Source organism: Aulonocara stuartgranti (genome assembly GCF_965226115.1).
Source record: "Aulonocara stuartgranti genome assembly, chromosome: 16".
NCBI lineage: Eukaryota > Metazoa > Chordata > Actinopteri > Cichliformes > Cichlidae > Aulonocara > Aulonocara stuartgranti.
The window spans coordinates 9734953-9753861 of NC_138952.1; the positions used below are offsets into that span (position 1 = coordinate 9734953).

An 18909-nucleotide genomic window follows, 5' to 3' on the forward strand; every position below is an offset into this window, starting at 1 on the left:
AGCTTTCCACCGCTCGGCTTCATGCCCTTCACATTTGCCCGTGTATAATCTACTGAAGACAGACTTGTAGTGTAACACGCATCAACCTCCTCCTCTTTCCTTTGTAAATGGTTCGACCCCGTTGGCAGCGAGGCCCTGATGAAAGGGACATGTGTTACTCATAGGGATTCTTGTTTATTTGGCTTCCATACTTGCATTGAGGCCAAGTAAACTGGCCTTTAGGCTGAAGAACAACTGGAGAGACGTCAAGCACTGTTACGCTGTTTGATCACTTTCACTATGGGGAGGAGATCTGAACCACTGATTGATACAGTATCTAACACTGATAGCATAATGCCTCTTGTGCACTTCTAAAATCCAAAAGTGTTTGCACATGGAGAATGGTTTGCACAAAGAAATGCTTAAGGAAACAAAACACACACACACACATCAGATCTCTAACAGTGCCTGAGGAATGAGGAGGCACCTGCAGGCCCCTTGTCATACAAAGGCAGGTAACCAGTGGCTCATTCTGGGGATGGGGTTGGGTTTTGTTGTAGCCACATGTTACCTGGGCAAATATTCAGAAAGTAGAAGATGTCTAATATTTTAGCATTTCAATTTTCCTTGTAACAGCTTTTTAATTTAGAGGTTCCCAATAGGCATAAACCCCTAACCCTAGCAGGGTTCACTGCTGACCTGATGATTGTTCATTTGATTCTGAGTGTTTATGCTTCGCTGATAAGCCTATCCGGTTACACTTTTTGAGAAATACAATGAATAATCTGCTAAACCACGTCTGCTACATTTTTATGTAAGACTGAAACAAGAGCCGCATCACAAAAAGAGGATGAGAAGGGCAGCATTATCAGACTGTGGATCACCTGCGAGCCGATCCGTTTAGTTGGAGGCCCTCTGACCTCCTTCACAGCTGTTTCTTGTTAGTGCTTTAAAACCAATTCACAGAGTTTCCACGCTGAATCCTGCCCCGAAGAAAGAGGCCAGACAAGAGAGGGGTTTGTGAGATCCGGCTTGTCTGTGTGTATATAAACAGCGCAGTCTTAATGTTTTATCTTATCAGGATAGCTGACCTGAGAGTGCAGGGGCTAGCACTTAAGATGCTCATCCCTGTGTTATGAACCACCAGCAGTCAGCTGTTGCTTTTGAGCTCTTCAAAATCTTTTTGTTTAAACCCTTTAGCATCCACCAGCAACTCATCTAAGGTTAGGTACTGAGGGTTTAAGTTAACATCCTGCCTCTTTGGAACATCTGTGAGACTTCATTTGAAGGAAAACGCCTTACGGCTTCATGAAATTTGTCTATTTAAACATGTGACTAAAACAAAACTTAACCCTAACAAATAAGTACAGTACAGTGAATTCTTTAAACTGTGTAGCTTTCTAATGCAAACATGCATTTAAGCAAAGTGGAAGGATGTTGGCTGTGTCCTGCAGTCGAGGCTGAAATGGCCCACCTGCTTTTAGAGTTGTTGTAAACTTTGCTGCTATTAATGTCTCAATGAAACTAATGGACATCAGTCGTTTATTTAATATAACTTCCACGCTGATGGATATAAACATTTTCAGCAGTGTAAATTATTCTAAACATAAATTATTTTTCCTCTGAAACAATTTACCTCTGGCCTTTCTAAGCCTATGTCTTCAGTAAGGGGAAGTGTGTATCCTTCTGGAAGACCAAAGACAGGCAATCTGATGGAGACCAGGTCCGTCCAAGAGATACTCCCCAGCCTCCTCCCGGGACCTGGGGAGCAGCTTACCCATGGGGGACACCTCACCTCGGGGTGAACCCCAGCTGGGACAGCTTTAGATTGATGTCCGCTGCCTCCTTCTCCCACACATTGTATGCCATTTTGGGCACTTCCTCTGTCTTTCCCCTTCTTTCCTTTAAAGAAAAAAGCCCAGTTTGTAATTCAGGGGGGTCGGATGGCTGCTTTTGGGTAAAGGATGCTGTCATAGAACCGCTGAGGATGCTCTTTGTGTGAACTGGCAGCCTCTTCATCAGCTGTGTATGAGAGGTTAAAGGGCTCATGGGAGACAGACAAAGCTTTCCTGCCAGCTCTTGCCATTTGAGGTTACTTGGCTTGATTGGTGCTTGCTAACACTGTTTGGACCGGACAGAGGTCGTGCATAAACCCAGTTTTTGATAAGTAGGAAAAGCAGAAAATGTGGTCGCGACACCTCATTATGTCAAGTATCACTCCATTGGATGTTAAACACATTTACAGGGGGCCTTCCGGTTTTTCCTTACATCCTCCTGACCTACAGAACGGTGACAAACCCAGTGTGTTAATTACCTGATCTGCCTCACACCTGTGCTCTAAAGTGACCAGGCAATAAATCAGAAGTCTGTACAGGAAGCTGATTATCCCGACACCCCATCAGTCTTCAGAGAGAGGCCTGCTGTAGGCTACCTGAATGTTAGCACAGGATACACCAAATCCTGCTAAATCTCACGATTCAGGCTTAGTGGTGCATATCATATTTGTGTTTTTAGTCCATTATAAGTCTCAGTGGGTGGAGAGCCAAAAATGTAGCCAGTGTTCTTTAGAAAAAGAGCTAAAAATGGAAATTTGGAAAAAATCTGGAGGTAAAACTGACAAAATTGCTCCTGTTTCCCCTCAGCACCTCTTTTACACCAAAGAGAGATATTAGCTCAGTAGCTAATGGCAACCCAGGTGAGGTAAGGTCTTGGTAGAGCTCAGTCTTTAGAACAATTAGGGGAGGCGGTGCAGCACCTTGTAGCCCAGGTGATGGATCATACTGGTGGTGGGTTCGTGGGGTTAAAGCTAAGACTGAGGAGTGATTGGCCGAAGCAGACGTGCTGAACTGACAGAGACTAATCACAGCAGAGAGGAGCCAGCTGGGCCTGAGAGGGATCTGTAAACACGCCGGGACAGGATCGGAGGCAGCAGAGGTCTGGGCGAGTAGATTGAGCATATGTGGGGGTGGGGGTGTCATGGCAATGAGACATAAACACAGGATCAGCAACAGACTTGTTAAGATTTTAATCACTCACTGACATGCACACAGTACATCATAAAAAAAATAATATCAATAGATGTCAGCCTATTTACAGAAATTTTAATATAAACAATTATCCAACTGTCTATTGTTTATCTTGGTTTGGGTCATGGGGGCAACAGTATCAACACCGTACCTACACATCTCTCTCCTCAGACCCTTCCTCCAGTTCTTCTTCTGGTGGGATGGACACTGAGGTATTACCAAGGCAGCTGAGAGACATAATCGCCCAGTATGCTTCAGGCCTCCTCCCAGTACCATTGAAATTCCTGGGAGCCATCTAGGAATCATCCTGCTCAGATGCTGCACCACCTCAGTTGGCTCCATTTGTAGCAGCTCTTCGCTGAGCCTCACCAGCTTTTTCTTGTATCACTATCCTGATCAGCAAAGTTTAGGACCCAGCTCAACCGTTTTTGTCAAGTCTACCTAAGGATCCTTCAGCTTCAACTTTAGAGATTTCTGATGGATGCACATGATTCATATGTAGAGCAGTTCTGGTCAGTACTGCAGTTCCCCTGATTCGGTTCAGTTTCAGTTCAACAAACAGGAACCTATTATAAAAGCCTTGCTATATTTTTAGGACTTGGAGACCCAAACAGAGCTGAAAGCTGATAATGTAATTTGACCAACCTATTATTACATCCCTCCTCTTTTTTTTCTAACCAGCTTTAGGGATTACAAACAAACCATACGATTAGCAGAAGTTTTTAAATGCTGCATATTATCTGATCCCAAGAATCAAAACTGACTAAATTGTCCAACCAAAAAAACTTTAGTCTACAGTACAGAAGTATTAGGATCCAGCAACAAATCTAACCTGTACTGGACATTATTTCGTTTGAAATATCCAATATCCTGATGTTCCATAACATAGTTACACTGATGATTCAAAACCTCTGGAAAACAATTGTGTCAGTGCTTCCAGGCTGCGAGCGTTTTGGTGTGTACACCATAACATCTACAGACTTAGCAGGAGTTCACAGGGACTAATGAATTTCCGCTCAAACCATCTTGTGTCATTACGGAGACCACTGGCCTAATCCACTTACCTTCTGCCCAGAATCCCCCTATCAATAAAAAAGGTATCATTTTACCTTCCCTGAGGGTAGTTAAAAGTAAAGAGCCACCCTGTTAAGACTTCCTTTTAAACATGGCAGTGGTTTTCGTGCTCTCCTGTAAGCCTCTAATCCTTCTGTCGCCATCACTCGCCCATGTACTGCCCTAGAGGAAGCGAAGTCTTGCAAATTAAACCTGCAGGTTTCATGTTGTGTGTGTACTGCAGGATTCCCGGATTAGGCTAAACACACACTTTTTTATTAACCTTGAGCATAGCACTTGCTGCAGTGTGTGTGTTTGAAAAGGGCAGTTCTGTTGAAGCTCCGAGCGGCACGTTTGTCTCAGTCACTTTCTGGACGTCTGCTTACGGAGACCGAACTGCAGAACAAATCAGTGTCTGTGTGTGTAATTGTGAATGTGAGTGTGTATGCAAGCACATGAGCGTTTGTGTATAGCCGTTGGCACGGTGCTGTGTAGTTAGGACTCGGGCCAACTTTTTCTAGTGGAATTTCCTGTCTGAATCGCGCACCCCCACCGCTCCTACTCCTCTGCTTTCTCCCCCCCATCTTTCTCCCCGCCTCTTTCTATCAAAGCACAACAGAAGCCTTTTTCCTGAAAATTATTCCTGGCCTGCTCTGGCCTTTCAGGGTATTATTATTATTATCATTGAGTACTTCCTCAAAGATATGAACCCACTCCGCTCTCCACTTCAGCGTAGTCCTGATCTGGGACTTCATAATGCAAAAGTGCTTTTCCTTCTTCCTCCCCTGAGTCATGAGACTCGAAGTAGCCTTTGTTGATATCGAACACCTGCCATTTCTTTAGTGAGAGATCAAACCGAGGATTCAAGATGCAAACTAAAAAGAAGGGATGGATGTGGGGCTCTTCCTGCTGCTTGGCAGGATGTTTAGCATGTCTGGAGCCTTCTTATGGGGGTCATGGGGGAGCAAAGATTTGTTCAGTTTTAAAACAAACATGTTACCAGAGTTCAGAGCAGATGTGAAGACTGAAAACGACTCCAGGTCAAAAGTCCCTGTGGCCGGGTTTGATTCATGAGATAAGACAGCCGGGTCTCATGGCATGAAAATGGATGTTTGTTCACGATAGTTTGTAACTTTAGTATTTTAATAGGAAGTTTGTTTAGTGTTTGTTTGTGAGGGGTTCAGTGGGACATGTAAATCCTGGCAAACAACTCTAAACTGGCAACGATTGCATTTTAACACATATGATCTTTTTGAAACTCAATCATACAATTCTATTAATAAATCATGTGGTCACTCGTGTTACTGTTATATCCTTAACAGTGGAAAACTGTTAAACGGTGAATAAGTAGATATGAGACCGATCTGATAAAAGATCATATTCAGGTGAGTAAAAATAAAAAGGGGAACACAACTTAATATTCCAAATGTCCTAACTATTTTCCAGTCTCCAGTGGGACTGTGTTGCATAAGACTGTGCCAAAACAAAAGTCCCTCAGTGCTCTGTGCACGACACGCTTATTGCATATTGAGAATGATAATGAATGCTATAATAAAAATAGTTGACTCACAATCCTACGGCTATTCCATGGTATGTGCTTTTATATATAATGTTAGATGCTGAGTTCTAAACTGTTTGCAATGACACAGCAGAAGCAAAACACTTGTGATGTCAGAGATCCACTAAATGTGTGTTTGTGCAAACACTCAGAAACCACAATGCAGTTAAAATACACAAAGGCTTCTATCTGAATAAATAAATGTGAATAAATCACATTTTAAGCAGTAAATCCATGGTACAATCTTGCTGTGTAAGCAAATCTAAAGTTGTCACTGTGATTATTTTATCCTCCATGTCTCTGGCACACTGATTGCTTTTGGGACACTGTGCTAATGCCATCCACACAGTTTTGGCTATATGAAGCCCAGGGTGGAGTAACCCCACATGCCAGCACGCCCAAAGGGGACAGACGGACGGTAAATCAAGAAGCTGAGGCGTGTGAATCGTCCCAGCCGTGTACCTGTCGGTAGTTGTCCCTGCAGCCCAGCAAACAATGCAGCTGTCTGGGTGATGGAAGGTCCTGCTCAGCCCTTATAACCCCCACATCCAGCAGCACCATCCTGGGAGGGGGTGGGGAGAGGCTTCATGCAGCCTCTGGAGCTTCTGCTTGGTGCTGGTTCTTTTAGTGTTTGTGCATGTATTTTCTCTAATGTCCTGGGCATTAGTCCTTACAGAAGAAACACCAAGACTTCTTCCTGTAGAATGTGATACATTATCCAAAAAGACTTAATCACTGTACATTAGCTTTGCAGAACCGCACAAAATATAATAAGTAAAGAAAAAGTAAGCTTCATCATCCTCTTCACCAGAGATGTGCCAGGAAGCACAAGCAGGGGGCACCCCTCACACAAATCACCAACTTCTGGCTCCACTTGTGAAACAAAGCTCAAACTTCTTTTCCCCAGCTCTACGTTTCTCTCTCTTACTGGGTGCCTGTTTTGGCTTGTTCACCAGAAGCTGACTTGGATTTGTCTGACCGTCTTGCTCAAAAATAAATAAATAAATAAAATGAAGGCGGGTCAGTGGCTGAGAACCAGCAACTTAGGTCTCAATAGAAACAACAAGCCCTTGGCCTTTACAGTTCAAGGAGGAGAAGAGGCACCAGACAGAGTTTTACAACTCAATTTGTCTTCTAGATCAGGTCTCACTGTTCTGGGCACATTCAGTGATTAATAAAACCTACAGGGGTTTTTTTCACTGCTCTCTGAACTAATAATTTTTATTATTTGCTAATTTTTTACAAATGAAAATCTTGTAGCACAGTATAGAACATGTGTATATGTGTGGCTGCTTTATTTTGACTACATTATTACAATGGCATAGACATCAGGACATTAAAATGTCAGTTGGAACCAGAGGGTAAAGTCTCGTTAGCTTTACTGACTGCCACCATGTTGGTTTCTGGGAGCCAGACTAACTATATTTGGATGACAGATGAGATGAGTTCTGTGTTATCATCTGCTAGCTAGCCTGGATATTAAGCCATATCCATAGACCGTATGGGAGAGATACATATACATGCTAATTGGTGCAAAGTAAGAGCCTAATAAAATCCAAGAATTTAATTCACCAAAAATTGAGCATTTTTTAAAACAATTTCTGAGCCGTAAAATTTGAGATATGGGTGTGCTGCACTGCAGTTAAAAATCTATTTAAATTGTTTTGTACAATTCTTCTCTTAATTTCATGTTTTCAACAGCGTCACTAGGGCAACGCCTCAGTAAAACCGGGCCTGTCTAAAGTCTGTTTTCAAAGGGTAAAATAATCGCTGAGCGTTAATGCGTGGTCTTAAAAAAATTCCACTCCTGTCAAATGTTATACAGTTCAGAGCTGCCTTCAGGGAACCAATCCAAATTAACCAAGAACAAGATGGTGCAACATCACAATGATTGCCTCAGTCACACTAACAAAAGGCTCTATTAGGGTTAATGTCTGTCTTTGTAACTGCCGTCACCTTAAAACAACATCCAGTATTTAGCCATAGCCTGCAGGCACAGAGTCCTGTTACACACCTTGTTTTCACAGTGATGGCTAAAGTGAATTAGCACACCTGAGGCACATCTCATAGAGAAAGGTGTTGTTAACAATGCAAACACTGAATGAAATGATATTATATTTATACACTATACACACAACTGTTGCTCTTTTTCTTAAAAATACAAAAAAACAAAACCCATAAATACTAATTATTCCCAGCTGCTGTCACGGCAAGTTTAAAAAAAACCATTTTTCACTAACAGGTGAAACTGCAGAACTAAAAATAAAAAGTTTAGTAAGTTTAAGAAGTGAAACAAAGTGAGGAAGACGTTCTTGCACTGGTTAAATTTGGGCTGAACATGTGTGAATATTGCTTTGCATCCCATTGGTGCTACACCAGTTTCCTCCTGACACTTGATGCCAGTGTTTTCTTAGGCTGAGATAATGATCTGCTTTGACCTTTAACCCTTCTGGTCTTGGGCTTACTTGTCCTTGTGAGGACAGAACTCTGCTGCACAGCTCTTTGTCTTTTTCCTCTTATAGTGAACAAACAACTGGATTTGCCAGTCAGATTCACAAAAAGTCCCGCTGAGATACGGCATATTTTTCTCCATCAAAGATCTGAGATGTAAACATTTTAAAGTGGAGAGAATTAGCCAGCCTTTATGTGTGATTAGACCTCTCCTCCTCCTTAAATCATGACGGTAAAGTTTCCTATGATCTGCTGCTCTAATGACAGTAATTAATGAAAAACAGCTGTTCTAATGAGACTTCCCTTGAGCCATCAGAGCATTTATGGCAGGAAATGGCAGATTCGTGCATTTTTGGTCTGACACATAAAGCAGCATTCATTGTTGTGTAAAACTTGCTTTGGTCTTATGGGGCGGAGAGGGAGCAGTTAATGAAGGTTCTTCAGGCACATATGGGTCGGTTTTAATTACTCCTGCATTATGGGAACTGTAAAATGGAGCGGCCACTAATCAGTAACTGTATTCCAGTTTTTCGGCGAGCGTTAAGAAATGCTGTTCTCTAACATTTTTCTGTCTTTTGTGTTTGCAGGGGCGCACCACCTTTTCCCCACTTTTCACACACCTATCCCGATTGACATGCGGCACCACGAGGGGCGGTACCATTATGAGCCACACCCACTCCATTCAATGCACGGGTAGGTATCTATTGATGTCCTCTGAAACACTTTATTTCCAGCCAACTATGGGGGTTGGGAGAAATTTAATGTTTAATTCAATGTCTAATAGCCAACACATTCTGTGTGGCATTAGTAGCGGAGTCTTAGTAAGTGAATATCAGCTAAACAGGTAAAATGGGGTAAAGTCATAACATTTTTCTGGGTCTTAATGGTTCACAGTTACAGCTTATGTCCCTGGGCTTGTCATAAAGTTTGGGAATCATGCTGTGTAACAAACCCAAATTAAAAGGACTTGTATTCTATTTATATTCTTTTAAAAAAAGAGAAAAATACAAGACATACATACTATTAAGGAGGGCTGAAAATAAGCAGAGAACAAAAAGAAACAAACACAAACGCTTGCTCATAACAAGGCTCGTTATCTTAGATCACATGAATCATCAAGCCGTAATAACTCTTTACACAGTGCAACTACATTAGCTCAGTAAGTCATCACCTGTGGATGGAGTTCAACATGGAAAACTCACATTCAGAGTTTTCCATGTTGTAAAAGGCTACCAGTCTAAACAAACGACTAGTGTGATTTAGTTGGAGGACTTGGTGATATGTAAAGTTGTCTCAGTGTGACATGTCAGTTGGTTTATCTCACCACCACTCCATCCAGCAGTCTAGCTGTGGCAGTAAAAAATATACCGTAGGTATCTTGGTGTTATGTATGCGTAACACGTGGGACGTCACGAGCAATTTGAAAGTAAAGCCAGCTGCCACTGCAGACACGGTCAAGAGAATCACCCCATCAAAGAATCTAATCCAGTCTACTAGATGGCTTTTAAAATTGTGAATGTGTCATTCTGTATCTGCCCTCGTGGACCATGGTTTAGGACTTAGCTCTACCAAGAAAGTGGTCCAAACATTGAAAGAAAGTGTTTCTGCAACACAGCAACATCTTTGTTGTATCCTTTAAATGAAAATAAGAGCACTGACTGATTGAATGGTTTGTTATAACAGGGTGGAAGTTTTTTTCCCCTCACTTTTACCACATGTATTCTAACCTGACCTAAAAACAAAGATTCATTTATTTTGTGACTTATGAGTGTAGCGTACCATAAAACTCTGGCCTGCTTAACATTACCACGCCTTCATCCTTATCTAAAATATTCGAACCCTAGAAGGGAACCCAGGAATAAGATCAATAGAGGTTTTGTGGGAATTGTGCTGTTACATTTAAATTCAGCCAGATCAGGTGATACACAGTGCAGGCAGAGCTATTCATCACTAGCAAAGCGAGAGAAAGGAGGGGGGCAAGAGTGTGGCTCTGCACCCGGTTTGTTGTGATTAATGTGATGTGACTCTGTCAGATTGCTCCCACTAATTCATCAAGGCCTTGATCTAGCTGTCTTTGCCCGGCCCGCACCAAATTCACCTAATTACCGCGTGTCGTACTGGAGAAATGGAGCAGGCCGTCGGCGCAGGGCACCTGGTGGTGGAACTTCGTCGGTCACGATGGTTCCCAAGTGTCAGCGTTGCGCATCCTTTTTGATGGATCCTTCATTACTGTTTGCATATAACATAATGAGGTCTGAAGGCCTTTCTATAAAAGCTGCCATCCTGCAGTACTTCTTCCATCCTGTGATTCTGTAGGTATCGCAGGGCTGAACACATTACACTGCCTGCTCCTTGCTGCAGTCACTTAGGATATTTGTGCAAGCTGGTATTGTGATCTACATTGGCTACATTGGAATCACACAAGTGATCCTTTGCTCGAATCTCCAGAGAACAAAAGACTGTTATAAAACAGTGTCTAGGCCAAGTATGTATCAACTTTCTATTAATTATGCAGGCTTTCAATGTCATGTGCATTTTTCAGCAAATTTCTAAAGGCTTGGTCCAAAAATTTAAAAGTAGCAACCGTCACACTGTGGTCTCCGTGCCATATCCGAGCTGGCTCTGAAACACATTAGGAAGAGCTTCTGGTGGGCGGACAGTAGAACTTGGACTTTGATACAGTACTTGTGTGCTGTTTGCTGCATATGTGCATCTTCTGTGCAAACCCACAAGCCAGGAGAGCCAGCCACCGTGCCAGTACGTTTGACCGAGTAATTAGCATCTGAAATCCAGCCTTCCGTTCCCAGAACCTCAATGACAACGCCGTGGATGAGAAAAACAGATCCCCCGCTCATTCCACAGCCTGTATTTATGCTTTTTGGGAAGCAGTTGGGGGCAAATTGCAGCACTGAAAAGTTGAAATATGCCCAAGGTTTTTGTGTGGCAGAGCTGTGGCCTACACCGCCCCTGTACACAAACAGATGTGGTGCTGCTCACCAGGCAATCAGCCTGCTGACGGCCCGCAGCCCCACAGCTCGGAATGTGTTGATTAAATACAGTTTACGCATGAGCCATTTGGGCTGCTGTTGTTTTGTTTTTTTTGCCCTTCATTGTTTTGGTTTGGGTAACATGGGGCGAGGCGGGGTAGGGTGGACTTTGGATTTTCGACTCCGTCTATTAGTTTTCGGTGGTTTTGACAGACATGTTGGTATCTTGTGTTGTTTCTTGTTGGCTCCAGGACCTACTCATTGTCACGGCTCATGTTTGAATTCGGAGGCTCCCCTGAGTTGCAGCCAGGAATGTGCGGCTGAAAAGACAAGAGAGCCATCAATCAAAAGAGCGGGATGCTGCGAATCAATAGGCTGAAATTTGCACGGTTTATCGCATGGTTTCAGTGTAATTTTCTTACACTCAGAAAAGACTAAATGGTATGTGACAGTAGCGGAGCCGAATAATGGATAATTACCCACTGTAAAATCCCATCTCGTTTTAGTTTATTATCCAATCGTCTGACATAGTTCCACAAGGCCTCTCCTTTGTGTGCACAGTGCATGCTTCTCAGGGAGTGCAGTATCACATCAGCTCCAAATCCTCAGCATCCTGATCAGGGCCCCAAAAACATCCAAGGCAGGATCTCACCACATCCCCTGTGGGGCAGCATGGTGATTTATCTTGATCGCCTTGGCTGCCCAGAAGTACAGAAGGGAGTGTGGTGCATCATAATTCATCCCACCCTGAGCCAGTAGGGAAAATGCCAGAGAGGCAAACACTAACTTGTTGGGCAGCTAAAAGGGCAGGGAGTCAGAAGGGGAGCTGACTCTATGTGACCTCCCCGGGAACACAGAAAGCATCCTTTGGTAAAGAAAACTGATCATTTTCAGAATCTTTATTTGCTCAGACAGTCCAGATGGAGACATTCATTCTTGTTCGAGATTTAACAGATTGGTTGAATGGCTCTTTTTGAGTTCTGGGTCCTCTTAATTAAACAGGGTTTCCCTCAAATCCCTTAACAGTCAGAACAAGTATATTTCTGTTCAGTTTAATCTTTTCACTTTTTACCTCCGCACACTTGACCAATCAGCGCCTGTTGGGTTGTTGGTTTGTGAAAGTCTGACATAATAAATTCATCTGACCCCACAGTCTTAATAAAAACTATAAATTTTTCACATTTGTGTTTAAAGGCTGAAATTGAAGGGAGACCAAAGCAAAAAGAGCATGTTTGCTTAACTTATTGTTTCTGTATGATATTGGACTGGAACTGTTCTGGCCCGTAAAAACGATCCACTTTTCTTTACTTCATAACTAATCGTAGTGAAATCTGCCACCACCAGCGCTGTAATGTACATGCTCTGTGGTATGCACTTACTCATATGCTCAACAAGCCGTACCTTGTCCAAATCACTTTTTCTCACAGCAGCGTTTTAACAATGGAACAACAGAGAGCATGTAATCACACAGTACAGAACACAGAGACAAATAGCAATTACCTGCTTGAAAGCATGTCATCTACCGGCTCACACTGGCTTCCTATCCCTCTGTCTCTTTTTCTCCTCAAGTATCATCATCACCAGGACAAATGACAAGACATCTATATTAGGTCTGTTTTCCATTTCTTAGTCTATTTCCACTGGGTAGCCACCCATAGTGTTCAGGTATGATGGAAATCTCTTTAAGTGGCAGCTCCTGATTAAGACGCAGGGCTCCTCCAGAGCTCAGAGCTCCTCGGAGAGCTTGCTATTAAGCCTCTGTGATTGGAGCCTCGGGAAAACACACAGACTTCAAGTAACATCTTGTCAGAAAAAGGGTGGACTGACAAGGCTTCAATAATGGTACCTGCCAAGCAAGACTATTATTTGCAACCACCTGACAGGCAGGGGCAGTAAATTTCACCTTATTATCATGGCCTCATACACACTCTTTGGCTGTTTGAGTGATTTACTGCAGTTCGAGTATTGTGTGTCAGCACGCGGGTTTGCTGTCAGCCAAGAAACAAATAACTTTGCTGATGGATAAAGGTTTAAAGTAAAATGTGGGAAAATAGGTGAGAATAAAGAGTTTGGCATTTTTATTATAACCGGAATTAAATACATTTATTTTCAAATCAAGTTTGAACTGGATAAGTGGAAGAGGATGGGTTGAAGTTCACACTTGAAACTTTGATTTTGCATTCAGTGAACAACAGTGAAAACACACTGTGGTTACAATTAAAGGCAGCTCATTTGACCTTATGTCTATAAACATAAAGACACACCTACAAATGACTGTGCAGCATCAGTGGCTGAGATATTTAGTACTAAAAAGCTTTGTGCTTTAACTTTATTCGTGTTCTGATCATGTTTGCATTCTTTGGTTGCAGGTAAGTAGGTAAAACAAGTGCTTGAAACCATCAGTTATCATCTTTATGTAGTTTTTAATTTAATGCATTTGTATCCATAAACAAAAACTGTCAGATATCTGCAGATTTTGGCTTGGATATCTGCCCTCTATTGCAGATGGAATATAAACTATTATATTTTAAGATTTAATGAGACCTAAATGAAATTGACTATGTTTCATTATGGACTCAGCTTCGATCCAGGATGGAGGTACAGATGCAACATGCTCAGCAGAGTCCTGTGTTGCATTGAGGCAGGTATTTTTACTGTTCTGTCCATTCAGGACACATTGGATTGCCTTTTTATTTAGCTAAAGGCTGGGATTCCCAGTTACTATGATGGACTTTGAGTCCGCTCTGAGACAGCACCAGTGCCAGCTTACCCAGGTAGTCCTTCAGTGAAGCACCCAGGCACTAATCTGAGGAGGCAGTGCCAGCCTCTCTGTATGCTGTTTACAGGCAGATCGGGCAAAGCGTGTTTTTGTGTATGGAGCGTCTGTTTCTTCTCACTTCTCCCCTCCCGTCCAGAACAGAGGGCTCTTTATGGTTGTTTGTAGGGGACGGCAGAAAGTTGGCCCTCATACAAGGCCGGCAGTCTGCAGGCGCTTACTGGAAATGGAGCGAGGGCCTGGGCAGGGCTGGGCCCGGGTGCAGGTTGGCGGCTGCACAGATACACTGAAAGAAAGACTGAGCAGGGAAATTCTGAAGGGAGGATGGGGTGAGGGGGACGTCTCAGCCTTACCAGGTCCCTGGCCCACCTTTCATAGCCACAGAAAGGAGTTTCAAACAGGAGCAGTCACATTCATTTCATCAAATCCTGCCTGATTTTTGATTTTTTCCTCATTAACTTTGATTTATGCCATAAACTTTTGATAAATTAGGTTATACCTCTATAAAAGATTAACCATTCCTAACACACACACACACGATGTGTACCCAGCCTGCAGTCAATGCTGCCAAAAGTCAAAACCACACATATAAACACTCACTTGTTCACACAACAGCCATGGAGATGCTGAAATGTCAGAGTTTGCTTGCCGTCACTCGTAAAGAGAGCATTTCTGTTATTTTTATTACTTCGAATTGTTCTAGTGAGTGCTGCTGACAGATGCATTTAACTGAAAACGAGAAGATTATGTGAACGAGAGAGCTAACTCGAGGCATTTAGTGTGTAATGTTTGACAGATTTGAACAAGGCCAGCATAAAATCACTTCAATCACACACTTGAACATGTAAAGTAAGGCCTAATATGGGAACAAAATGACCAAATGGGAACATTTCAACATTCAGTTTGAACCTCTTAACATCCAACAGGTCATTGGCAACTCATCTGGGGTTAGTGTTCAGTTACACACCACTCCTTTTTATACACTTGCTTAATCGGACCACCCAAATGGAAAATCTTATATAACATTGTATAGTTTATAGCCAACAAAATTTGCTTATTTAGTATGTGGCTAAAACAACAGCAACAAAAAAGCCCAACTCTAACCACAGATAGGTTGCTGAAGACCTGCGGGATGTTAGAAGGTTAAAAGCAGCCTTATGGTGGCCAAAACTTTAATCATTTCTTGCTCCGACTCATTGTGCAAGGCCCTCCTCAAACTCGCTGACAGTTTTAGTGAGTCATTAGTCTGGTCATTTCTAAGAAAGGGAGGACCCCGCTGTCTTCAGGGCTGTCTTACAGTTATTACCCACAGCTTCCTCCCAGTGCCTGTTTCTGTCCTGACTGTAGTATGAATGACTGATGACCTATGGCTGCGATGCTCCCACGTGATCACAGAGAATGAAACTTTTCCAATGCCTTCTTCGGCGTTCACGAAAACAAGTGGATACAGGGTCTCACTTTGATTTCTGCAACATACTGATGGACAATTTACTAGCTAGTAACATAACCACCCTCTTTTATTTAGCATTTTAGTAATCATTGCTTAGGCTTAAGTGTGTTTCTGAGGGCTGGATCTGTGCCAGGTTTTCGTACCACACACTCAGGGGAAAAACAAGCCACTTGTCATGCCTAAAGCAAACTTGGCCGACATAAATACTAGTGCCCCTTCAAAGGGCTGTGTCGTACTGCCAGCGGCTATCAGACAGTTTTATCTAGCTCAGGATTACAACACCTACTTGTCTGCGTTCTTGCTAGCACAGCTGCCAATTACCTGCCACAGGTAACAAATTTACTGTATAGGCCAATTTGACCGGCAGGCTGACGGAGAACTTCAGACAAACTTCGAGCCGAATGTGGAATGTGGCTACAGGGAACCACTTAAGGTTTTAAGCATCTGCTTGTGTCCTCTTATCACACTCCTTGTAATACTTGATTTGAGACACCCAGCAGTTTTGCCCACCCGAACAGATACAACACACTTCATCGTAGCGTTGCAGTTGAAGTCCTGGTCTCAACTTGTCTGTAGCTTTAGGGCTTAATGGGAGAAGGTGAACAAATGGAGATTATTATGTATTAGCTGTGTGACTGGGGAGGGGAAAGGGTGTAAATGGATTTGGACTGAAGACACAAAAGTTAAGGCATGTCTATGAACATACCACTGGAGATCATTCAGGAGATAACAACAATGCTAATATTCAAATGAACGCACTCTATTTTCTCTCCCTTGATCTCTCGCAGTCTGTCTTGCGCCTTCCCTTAATCCACTCTGCCTCTAAATCTTTCTACCGCTATTTATATTTGTCCAATTTTTACTTCCTTTCCACAGGCCTCCTGGACTGACGGGCAGTCCAGTCATCTCAGATATTTCGCTGATTCGCCTGTCTCCTCATGCGGCAGCCGGGACCGGCGAGTCACCATTCAGCCCTCCACATCCGTATGTCAGCCCTCACATGGAGCACTACCTACGCTCAGTACACAGCAGTCCCACCCTCTCTATGATCTCAGCGGCCCGAGGACTGAGCCCTGCTGACGGTAAGATTTTCCCCCCTCAGTGGATCTGATGCACCACCACAAAAATGTCAGTGAGCAGTGGAGCTTAAGCTTGTTGGTATATTTGAATAGAACTTGTGCTTTAAAGTTTATCAGAGTACATTTTTCTCAGCATTACCTTGTGAAGCTGTGTGTCAGGATGCAAATGTGTAATTCTGTAGACTAAGAAGTTAAATGGGATTCCGACAAAGTCTGTGTGATACTTTTTATAACTTGAAGAATATGTGCGAGTAATCAGCCTGCAGACTCAAAGTGGTGTGCTCGTCCCGTGCCCTCCATCACAATCTAACCAGAGTTCTTATAATAGTCAGATTTTTGCTGCTGTGTTTGTAAGAAAGGACACGTTGGACATTGTTTAGAGTTTGTGTCTGAAAATGGCTCAGGTTTCACTGATTGTCCTTCTTGCATTCTGGTACAATTCAGAATTAAGTTTATGGTCCATTTAGAATAAACTTGCATGAGGTGTTTGCTCACCAAGTCAAAAATCTAAAGCACTTATAGTTGTTTCAAGCCATAAAAATCATCATCTTGTAGTTTTCTGCACAATTAGACAGTATGTGTGGTAGGAGAGGGAAAGGATGAGAGCACGTGTGCATCCAAGTGTGTGTGAACACGAAAGGAGGCACGTACACACCTTCTCAAATTAAGATTTGTAACAATAAATATCACCACAATAATAACTTCATTATCCCATGGATGAACTGCACCTCCACTATCTTGCACTGCATCTTGTTGACTTTGTTTTGATCTGCAGCCTTAGCGAGCTACAAGGGGAGCAGCGTCAGCCACCTTGTGCAGGTTCTGGTTAAAGTGGACCTCCAACTTTTAGAGTCTCCAGAGCAGAAAAAGGACTACTCGTACAAGAGATTTGTTTGAAAGTCTCCAGTCACTCTTCTATGTAAATTCAGCGTCTAAGAATGCAAGCTATAATTCTGGCAACTTAAATCAGAAGCTTATAACAATTTCTTTGCACCTTTATTACATTTATATCTAAAATCTGCTCAAGTAAAATAAGATGAGACTACCTTCTGTTGGATTACAGTCACCACCATGCATCTGCAAGATTTAAACACTCAGTCTTCTTTGCTGTACGTAATGACCACAGACTGAAGAGTAAACTGGAAACTCGGCTTTAAGGAGGTGAGACAAGAGTTGAGCGGGTTTAGAATTTATGTATCCTGTGAACTATAAACCAAGTGTTTCTGCTCGGCTGCAGTTTACACAGCTGATTATTTCACCAGCAGTGATAATTAGTCTTACACCTTATACACTCCCCTACATAAGTCCTGACCCACACCTTTCATCAAGCATGCTCTGGTGTTTCTGCATGTGTGCGCATGCTGGTAATTTGTGGTTGTATCAGGCACATGCTTTGCGGTGCCCGCTCGTTTGTATGTGTGTTTGGAAAGGGGGGGACCGTGGAAAATTAGCACAGACACAAACGCTCCGTGCGCCTGAACTATTGAGTTCACACAGTGACAGAGCCATCCTCCACAACCGATCGGAGAGGAGAGGAGCCCAAGGCCTGCAACGAGCTCCAATAAATCACAGAGCACACGCTGCTGGCAAAGCAAAGCCTCCCCACCTTTCAGGAGAAGCAATGCGGAAGAGATGCTGTCACTGATAAACAGGCGGGGAAGTATGGCACCAAATGGAGGGCACTCTGCAGCTCAGCAGAACATAAATAAAGCCTTTGGAAGCATGGAGCTCAGTGGAGCATGTGTAAACTCCAGATACAGTTACCTAGGTGTAATGCATGTGTTAAAGACTGTTTGTAAAACTGCTTTTGGTGTGATACAAAGTCTGTGCTCATAATGCCAAACGCAAATGTAATTAGTAGCTGGTAGTTGCACTGATATGTATCTCTGACATTTCTACAGTATGTGTGGAGAGGTAAAAGGAAGGACGTCCTAACGTCTGACTGCATGTAAAATAGCCTCAGCCGTGTTAGCAGCATTCCTCTAGTATTGGTTGGTCTCCAGAGAATAAAGTAAACTGCCTGTAGACATCCATGGATGTTTGCTCAGCACTGAACTGGAAGACTTTTGCTTTTCACCAGAATATTTCTGAATGTCTGTTGGATATATAGATGGGAAACATGGCAGCTATGTGACAATGACTCGCTGAGCTTTGGAGCGGTTTCCAAAATGACTTTCTACCTTTGACACCTTCTTGAAGTCTGGTTTATTGTAGGGTTTTTACTTGACAATATTGGATTGAACTGGTTATGTGCAGGAAATGTATGATGCCTTTAAAAGTTACCAGAATAAATGATTAATTTGTTTATTTCAGCTGATAATAGTTTGAGTGGTAGCTTTAGTTTTTTTCTGTAGTATTATTATAATTTTCTGTATTATTTGTCAAAAGAAATATATGCGTTTGCAATTTATTCATATAGCACTTTCAGAAAGCTTTCTTAGCACTTTCAACAACAACACAAACAGGTGACTCACACTCATGTAGACACTCAAAATCCTCTCACGCTGATCTGTTGACAAAGACTAAAACAGCAGAATTACAGTTCTTTGT

General features: G+C 42.7%; 1 protein-coding gene across 1 annotated transcript in view; it reads left to right on the top strand.

Annotated features, from left to right (window-relative positions):
- Positions 1-18909, top strand: part of gli2a (GLI family zinc finger 2a) — an 82981-nt gene that overhangs the window by 37949 nt on the left and 26123 nt on the right. Inside the window, exons 3-4 of the mRNA XM_082508341.1 lie at positions 8655-8760; positions 16157-16362. Of these exons, the coding sequence (XP_082364467.1) occupies positions 8655-8760; positions 16157-16362 (312 nt within the window). The remainder of the gene's footprint in view (positions 1-8654; positions 8761-16156; positions 16363-18909) is intronic.